The sequence below is a fragment of the Rhea americana genome, unplaced genomic scaffold, assembly GCF_003343005.1.
Source record: "Rhea americana isolate MKP2758 unplaced genomic scaffold, rheAme1 scaffold_284, whole genome shotgun sequence".
In the NCBI taxonomy this organism is placed as follows: domain Eukaryota; kingdom Metazoa; phylum Chordata; class Aves; order Rheiformes; family Rheidae; genus Rhea; species Rhea americana.
This window is the reverse complement of record NW_028186406.1, coordinates 953,059-962,522: the sequence shown is the minus strand read 5'-3', so window position 1 is coordinate 962,522 and position 9,464 is coordinate 953,059. Positions and strand designations below refer to the sequence as shown.

At 37.2% G+C, this 9,464-nt stretch overlaps 1 protein-coding gene across 4 annotated transcripts in view; it reads right to left on the bottom strand.

Annotated features, from left to right (window-relative positions):
* Positions 1-9,464, bottom strand: part of RUFY3 (RUN and FYVE domain containing 3) — a 58,076-nt gene that overhangs the window by 19,145 nt on the left and 29,467 nt on the right. For all 4 annotated transcript variants that reach the window (XM_085308848.1, XM_085308849.1, XM_085308851.1 and 1 more), the window contains exons 2-8: positions 8,741-8,914; positions 7,301-7,418; positions 5,565-5,666; positions 4,442-4,565; positions 3,499-3,560; positions 2,065-2,130; positions 1,888-1,957 (exon numbers count right to left, since the gene is read on the bottom strand). In XM_085308848.1, coding sequence (XP_085164974.1) covers positions 1,888-1,957; positions 2,065-2,130; positions 3,499-3,560; positions 4,442-4,565; positions 5,565-5,666; positions 7,301-7,418; positions 8,741-8,914 — 716 coding nt within the window. The remainder of the gene's footprint in view (positions 1-1,887; positions 1,958-2,064; positions 2,131-3,498; positions 3,561-4,441; positions 4,566-5,564; positions 5,667-7,300; positions 7,419-8,740; positions 8,915-9,464) is intronic.

Here is a 9,464-nt window from a genome sequence, read left to right as displayed (position 1 = left end):
TGTTGCCTCTCTATGAAGAGAAGCTTTCTTAAAAAAAAAAAAAAATATATCAATTACTGCCAGCACAGTTGCTTTCCATTATCGGCCAAAACTGAAACTTTCCAACTTATTTATGTCTTTCAATAAAGTTACAGAGTTCTTYAGGTCACTGTGCTAGATTCTGTTTAACACACGGTTAGCAGAAACCTACAGAAATCCTCACTTCATTCCTTCTCATTTGCCAAGATAATAAAATGGAAAAGTATGAGGAAGAYGGCAGCTTACTTCTGTTGACGTTAGCAATAGAAATGAATGACCACAAATGAAATACTTACGCGGGTTTGCTAAAGCTCTGCTACTTTGGATACACAACTAGTTAGAGCACCTGAGACGTGAGATGCTTACATATTTGGGCAAGAACCACCAGAATGCTACTAGAACYTAATTAGAAGAGGAAAATTTGGCTTGAAAGTGAGGATGAGTAGCACACCACCTGTACAAGACAGAACATCTTCCCCAGATTATTTTCCTGATGAAGATCTCATTTCAGACCAAGAGGCTACTTGGAGTATATGGTCAAAGTCCAAAGTAACTCTGTTTTTTTTTCCCTCTGGGTTTATAAATCATAACCTACATACACGTTGCAGACAAAAAAAAGCTCACTGACATTTTAAGAGATCAGTAATGTTATTAAATGACAAATCCAAATAAAAACTACCCTGACAAGAGTGAACATCTTTGGAACAKCTCATGCTAAATAGACAAACTGATGTGACATGTGACACAACTCATTAACTACATCCCGCACATAGCTCTGATAGGCACAGTGTRTTCCAGTGTCAGGTAAATTATTACTTTCAATAGCATGCAGACTTTAGTAAGCAATAGGCAATTAAATTACTAAAATCAACAAATATTTCAGTAAACAGAGGAATTAATCTCACAGGTACAACGCATAATTGGCAAAGCACRCATATTCAGCAGGTAATAATAAGTCAAGAGCAGCAGCACTGGAAAGACAGCCTACTACAGACRACCTTTTCAAACTAAAGGAAAAAAAGATCTTAACTGCAAAATAAAATTTTTACTCCTTAACTGCACAAGTAGATACACTAACCTCCACCACTGAAGTTCTTCATCATTTGAAATACATTCATTAGAGCAGGTGTTTAATAGCAAGTCATACAAACCACTTCGATGAAGGTCAACAAGCAAAAATATGGTAAAACTGCTACTACCCTTTCTCTGAAAAGGTTTCTACTTCATACTTGTACTTCAAGAACAGCAAGACATCCCAATCAAAATGATCCTGCTGAACTGAGTGACATGCAAACAGAAACACTTTAAGTCCTGTGAGTTGAGGCTTACTATCACCCATTTGTCAGGACACTACCCTAAGAAGGTTATACTACATTTATGTCATTTCTGAGGAACTGCAAAGACAATATTAAGACAGAGGTCACATTTATGACTCATTTATGAGCCACCTGCCATAATCAGATTGAACAACACTTTATTCATAATGATGTATTTTTCCTTTATATCCTGTAAATTGTGATAACCTAGAGGAAAGGTCATTGTAACACTTCAGTTAATATCACTGTAGTCAACTTCTGCATCAGTCAAAACAAACAGAAGTTTGAAAACTTTTTAGAAAGCGCTGAAAAGATTTCAGAGAGAAGTGTCTTTAATAGCTTTTGTTTTTTAACATAAAGTTTGCTGGTTTTCCACCTCATGTGTCATTAATAGTGACAGTCAACACACTTTCYTGGCTGCTCAGTTATTCCAGTTGCATCCTTAAAAAGCCATGATCAGGTATATCCAAGTTCTGGAAATAAATTCTCACATACCTTTTCAGTATTTAATTCCAAAAGGCCAAAATATTAGATCCTTTTCTATTACACTTACCTCCTCAGTCAGTTTAGTGTTAGATTTTTCCAAGGCATCCACTTTTGCCTGTAGGTTGTTTACTGTAGCACTGTTAAAGAGAAAAAGACGCTACAGTAATTCTTGCTTCTTTTTTTTTTTCAAGTCTGCTTTCTACTATGTTATACTATRCAATAATAATAATAGATCATATACTACCTTAAGTGTCTATTGAGTTCTTCTACATAGTTCTTCTGGTCCAAAATAGCAGTTATCTGACCATCTCTGGGAAAAAAGAAAAGTACCACCATTCAGCTCATCCTGAGCGTAGTTCTTCCATATCTGCAGATATTAACTGCACGGTGTTTTTGGAGGCCTCCAGGCAGAAGAGCAGGCCTGCTCTGCCACGCAGAAAGATAACGATACAGAAAAGGGTCAAGCCCTAGTCATTCAGCTGACTTCRACCAAGGATGTAAGCTCTACCCTGTCCATCCTGGTCATCCCTAGTAACACGGGTTCCTGGCTTCGCTTCATACTCACTGCAGGGCATAGGCAAGCTGTCACCAAATGCTCATACAGACAAAACTGCAGGGAAGATGAGGAAATAGCACATTTTCTCTCTGATCCCAAACCTCACCATTTGGATTAAAAGAGCTAAGAGACATTGTTAAAGGTTTAAGAGGAAACGTGGCAGTACAGTCTATGTACCCAGCTTAGCACTGAATGTACCAGGTCCCAATGAGTCTGTGTGACAAATGTGAAATAGTAAAGCTGCGCTAAAGTCTATGCCTTTATGGTCAACCAGCTCTCAGAAGATGCAACCACTTCATTCATCCGGACAACATTCAGGCATTTTGTGACACAAAACAGAACAGCAAGGCATACAACATTTCAATTAGTACAACAGCATTCCTGTGGAAAACCCACTATTCTTTATGCCACATTTATATTGAACAAGACTCATTCAAAATCCACTCAACAAAAACAAAAAACAAGTACATGTGTTGAATACATTTCCAGCAGGAAATCTTCACTAAAAGTATGTTCTAATAATAAAACAACAGATAAAAAATGCAAGCAAAATAGCTGACCCTGAGGTAATAATAAAAGAATATAGTTACATAAAAACTAGTAGAACTTCCTAAGAAGAAAGAAATACTCTTAAAGAACCTCAGATAACCTGTACTTTTCAATCTCATTCTGAACATTATGCCAGCTACATTTGTGTAGATTGGCACAGGAACTCTTATTTGGACTCTTATTACAATTATAGTAGTTTCTGATCAGAGAAATTATTTCTAAGGATGCTGTGATCCTGAAAATCAGCTCTTATCTCACTAGCCACTCAACTGTTAAAGGCTACTAAATCGTTTACTGAAAAGGCTTTAAAGAATAGCAGATCTAACTTGGAAGAAGGTCACTTTTAAACTATTTTCATTTCAAAAAGCTAGTTAAGGAAGAATATCCAAAATTACTGAAAGACTTTCTTCCTGCCTCCAATACTTCCACTGTTTTAAGTTATGTTTTGTGAAAAAAGAGTAATTCACTGTAACAAGCGTCCAAATGAAAAACACAATAGTTTACAGGACAATTTGCATACTTGAATACAAGTTATCATARGATAAGATGGAGAACAGTTGTGCTTGCGCTTACCCCTCGTTGCCTTTTGTGCTGTTTCCATCTTTTAAATACATTGAAAAGTCAATAACTCCAACCTAGAAGAGAAAATGTTGGTATTTTACACTAAAAGCTTTTCCTAAAAATAAACACTCCTCATTTCCATGAATATGTAGGGTCATTCATAAAAAAAAAAAAAAAAAAATCAGTGCCTTTTTTATTATAATAAGGATTTGTTAATTTGTTATACCGGTAATCTATCCGGAACAAATAAAAGAACGGACTAGTTCAAGTAAAAATGTGCTAAGAAAAAAAAAAAAAAAAAAAAAAAAAAAAAAAAAAATCAGTGCCTTTTTTATTATAATAAGGATTTGTTAATTTGTTATACCGGTAATCTATCCGGAACAAATAAAAGAACGGACTAGTTCAAGTAAAAATGTGCTAAGAAAAACAGCAAGATGGCAAGCAAGTCTTCAGAGATAAAGACAAAATAATGTCATCAACACCATCCAAGCAAGCTGAAACAGTTTTGTCCATTCTTCTATTCCACGTTTCACTCCACAGCAGCCTACAGTCAGATTGCAGCAAACAGAACTGAGGASTGGGCTTTTGGGTAGGACATTAAGAAATGAAAATTTGAGAGCACTCTTTTTACAATTGGCAGCTAGACTACTCTACAAAAAGTAGCAAAGTGTTCTGCTAACACAAGTCAGAAGAAGCACTACRTTTATGTGACTGAGTACAGAAGATTTATATCCACCGCCAAAATAAACTGAAGGGAGCCATTAGAAAAACAAAAGCTTGAACCTCTGATCTCAGCGTTGCCAGCTAACTGAAGAATGTAATTACAGTAACAAGCTTTTATTAGTCTTATATTATTAAAAGTAATAAATATATCTCAGTTGAAAGAGGTCCTGTACAGCGGAAAACTGATCTGATTTAAATGAGCAGAAAAAACACTAAACAGAATATCCAGTACCTGTGAATCCAGATCTTCGCCTTTCATACAGAAGTTTGCATCAATGACATTCAACCCTACTAGGAGRCCAGCAATGATAGCACCTTCCTCTTCCATCATGAGTGCATTAGGCTCATAAAATTCACTGCAGGATGCACAGCAAGAGAAGAGAAAGTGTTGCATCTTTCCAAGTCAACTAGAGTGAAGTAAAGCTTGTGGATAAATTAGCACAAGGACATAACTACTTCATTGCTATGCCTGCTATCTTGTGCAACAGTATAATGCAAACTCATACTTAATATAAAGCCACGCAAGGACAAATAACGTACACAGAAATGTACTCCTGTGTACTATCAACATACTCTTGCTCTAAATGAAGGGCCCAAAATGGACACCTCTTAGCACACTATGTCTTTAGATGAGGCAAAGAGCCTGGACTCTCAAATGTTGAGACAGRATGAAAACTAAGAACGATTCTTGAGTAATCTTACAGTGAAGTGAAGATTTAAGACTGTGGCTTAATGTCAGAGTGACAGAAGTTGCACACTTTCACTACAAAATTCTCTAACACAAGCCATCTCCACATTTTTCAGGGGACAAAAAAAGTTATCCTCTTCACCCAAAGTCAGTTATGGATTTGCATGAATAGCCAACCGAAATCTACCTTTTTGAGGAAAGAAACACCCGCATATTTATTTGCGCAGTGATTCTCATGCATAGAGTTTCAACTGATCTACAAYGTTATTGCTGTTTTATGAATACAGTAAAGTTGCAGAGAAGTGAAATGACTTGTTCCAAGCCCAACCGTAARGGAAAAGGTTAGAAATAAACCCAAGTCCAAGATCTTGCAAACAAAGAACAGTGTAGTATCTCTGTACAAATCAGTCACTAAATCACCTACATCGAATGAAATTTCACATTTGTTGTGATGGATAATTGAAACAATAAAAGTGGAAAAATGACAGCTTCTGACTAAGTAAAAAATATTAAGCACTTTTCATCACTCAGAGCAAGCTCTAAATTTCACAACACTGCCACTCAGAAAAAAGTATATACATACTATCACTGGGGCACAAAAGATCTTAAAAATTATACAAGAGGGCACAAGCCATACCAAGCTAATTTGAGAGACAGCAATGCTCACCTGAGAAGATCCTTTCTGTTAATCAAGGCTTTCATATATTCTGAAAGCTTCTTCTGCATTAGAGCCAGGCGAAGCCAAGCTCTTCCTCTACCAACAGGTGTCCTACAAAGACCAGTAACAAAACAGTTACATACCRTAGTGGGCATTCACAAACAGCTTAAATAATCCTGCTCCATCTGAAGTTTCTGCAGTCTACTTCATCTCAAAGATACAGTCCTCACCAATGAAAAGATGGAAATACAGGTTATGTAAGTGCAAATAGCTACAGACAGGTTTATTTAAGCCATCATCGCTTCTCTCATAATTATGTATTTGTTTTTATCCTAATAGTTCCCTCACTCTAGCCCTGTTAGATGCTACTATATAGACAAAGATCAGCAGCTTGGTAAATCAYCTTCCGATTCAAATTCAGTTTTTTATAAGGCAAGTCAGAAGATGTGTGAACTTTAATACAGCACAGATACCCAAGCACCACTCTGTCAGGTAGGTGTTATGCCTGGTGAGAATCCACAGAAACATCTGAAAATACCAATTCAGTTGTCTTCTCCCAGCTTTTTACTCATTAAACACACTTGCAGGATATATCCATAGCCTTCCCCCCTCCGTTTCTCCTGTCAGTTGGAAGCACATAGCTTTAAAAATGTAAGAAATGATATGCTGCATCACAGCTCTGGCTCATCTACCCTGGCACGCTGGCCAGGAGCCAATACCAGATGCTCCAAAGGAAGGTGCAAATCCTCCGTGTTGAGCAGTACTACAATTACAAGGAAGTTTCTTTTCAAACTCCAGCACTCAGTCACCTGTCTTAAACGAAGCAGCATGTGGAGCACTCAATTTTCCGATCTTAACTAGTATAAGCAGCAATTGCCCACAGAAGTCATAACCATCATCACCACCTAGCATGTTCTTGACCTCAGTAACGCAAGACACTTCATTCCCAAACAGTTAGTACGCACACAAGGCTGAGTTTTAAAGACTTATCCTAAAACAGCTTTTTTATTTTAATATTCCTGTATTCTTTTTCTTTAACACGAAATAGTAACAGGAGCTCTGGCATGAGAGTGCTAGCACTTCACTTTGGTCGTGTAAGCTGTTCCAGGCACACCCCTGCATAGCCCTCCAGTACAAGCTCTTGTCCATGTGTATATGGTTAAATGCTAATCTGACCAAAACCACCTGTTTTATTTCTGTTGTTTCACTTATTCATCTCTTCTCTGAGCAAAGACAACTTAATCTTTAGTCTGCTCCTCATACAAAAGCCTCCTTAAGCTTCTTTTTTTTCTCTCCCCATTCTCCATGAATTTGCCTTTATTTTTACAGTTTCTTTTTACAGCTTGAACAAGCAAACCTGAATGCAACGTCTGAGGTGACTATGCAATTCTTAATGTATTTTCAAAGAGTTATTTTAGCCCTCTTTAACAAGCTTATCTGYGTATAAGAGAAAACGACCTCTGGATATCTAATGCTCCAAAATCAGACTCAAAAGCATYTAACCTATGACGACCTTCTTTTCAGTTTGACTTCAGAAAAGGAATCAGTCCCCTTGTTCTTAATACAGAAAGAAAATATCCTTCCTCTCCTTCTGCAATTCCTTAATTAAAAGAGTATGATCCACTTGTATCAGCAGAAGACGGCAGASAGATTCCTGAAGATTGATTGTCCTTCCTTCTCTTCTTTACAATCATTCTTACAAGAAAACTATGCTACCTCCTTGTGCAGTAAAAGACCATACTCACTTCAGCCCTGGGAGATCCTTAACACTTGCTGTGATCTCTGCAGCTTCAGGAACAAGCTTTTCTACCAGTTCCAGTGGTCCCCAAAATGACTTATTTTGCCCAAGAAAAGTCTTTTTTGCTGGGAAAAAAAAAAGACAAAAAATGAGTCCTTTCAGGCTGTGCTAACTAAATACATTCTCAGACACATTTAGAATCAAAATAAGGTTAGAAAAAAAAAATCACTGAGAAGAGTCTTCTGGAACTGCCTGCTGGGCAAGTACAGTAGATCACTTTTTATGGTTGAATGTGGGAATAAAGGATGTTGTTCGAGTAAGGTAACAGGAGCTCAAAACAGATGCCAGACACTATTTTATACATCCCAAATATGGCAAAACAATAACATCCAGTGATAACCAGTAACTTAGATTCACTACTAGAGGCCAAAATTTCTACTAGAATGCTGTCACTGTCTCTGAGCTATACTTAGTGTATGCACCACCATTTTCCCTCACTGACCACCATCTTATATGAAAAATAAGCACACTATCTTTAACTCCTTCTCCTCCATATATTCTAGGGTCTTGTCTGTCCACCCTCTCCTCYGTCAGGAAAGATTTCTAGAGACCCCCCAGGAACTAAAGCTAGAAATGCACTTGCTTCTTTAATCGTTTTATTGCTACTTCACAGCAGCAGTAAGAACACTGAGAACTGTTGACCTCAAACCTATAACCAACAGTAGCGACACTAACTRATGGAGAGACAACAGCAGCACTAAGAGTATGAATATTTCTGCCTTGCATAATGTTACCTAACTGTCACAAGAATCACTTCTTTAGCAGGCAATGCTGAACACAATTACTAAAGCAGCACCACAAGATGTACCYAAGAACCACTTTACATCTCAAGCTACCATCGTTTAACAGCAGCAAGTCAAGAAAGGCAGAATAGTACTTAGGAATTTTAGTTGTGACTATACAGCTAAACATACGCTCTGCTTGCAGTTTTAGAGAACAGCTAGGACAATGTTGGCTGCACAATGTAGAAATCCATAATTCTGACAGAACTATTGAGAAAGGATCTCAGTGTTGCAGTTTCTTTCCTTGCAAGAGGAGTATTAAGCCACTAATGCAGAAAGAGCAGAAAAAAGGGAGATACACACTTGCTGAAGAGGCCATTTTATCACTAAACCCTTAGTGATACTCTTAACAGCTGAAAAGTTGTTTTAAAAATGATGAACAACTGCAACAACCATAAACATTTCACCTGCATAACAACACCTTAAGCAATTTTTTTTCAGATTTTGTGTTCCATCAAACTAGCGATTATCAAATGCAGTGACCCTGTTCAGCCTTTCTTTAATCTGCTGTAGATTACAAAACCAGGTTTTTAAAACTAGATTGATCTTTCTCACTCCTACACTACCACAAACAGCCCAAGAAGACTTCTCTTAAACAGTGTTACCTTTTAAGCCATGTTTAAGGCAATGCTCCATCACAACGAAGAATTGCTGAAGAGGTGCATAGTCAGAGTCCAGTGTTCTGCCTAGATTAAGTGCCGATTCAATCAACCCCTTTATACTCAGTTTTGCCATGTTCATCAGGTTCATGCGTTCATTAGCCATGAGATAGTTAGGATCTACAAAAAGCAGAAGAAAGATACCGATGAATAACAAAAAGCTATTTTTAATACAATAAAACATCTCATGCCTCACTTTCTCTTTTGTCCCTCAGCTTTGAAGACATTTATAGTGGCAGCAACCCTTCGATGTGAAGCGTTCTCTCTTCACGTCTTTTGGGGGAATTAGTGCAAAATTAATTAGTTCCTTMAGGTAACAAAAATACTGAAATGGAAATAGATGACATATCACACTAGCGTGCCTCAATACTGAAAATAAACTACAGACATCTGAAGTTTTGAAGAAAGAATTGTTTTTAAAGACAGCCATTAGTATCTCGCTTAACATTTGACAATATTATTGAACATTACAGCTGTTCCATGTTCTAACTCAAATTCCCAGCTACGTTCAGCAGCTAGAAACCAAYAGAATTATTCACTTGCAATCTGTACTTCAGTCAAAAAACAATTACTAATTCTCTCACATTTAATCCATCAATATTCATCTCTATCTAGTCTTCCAGTCTTCTTTACTTTAGAATGACTTGTTTTTAACTTGGTTGTAACATGC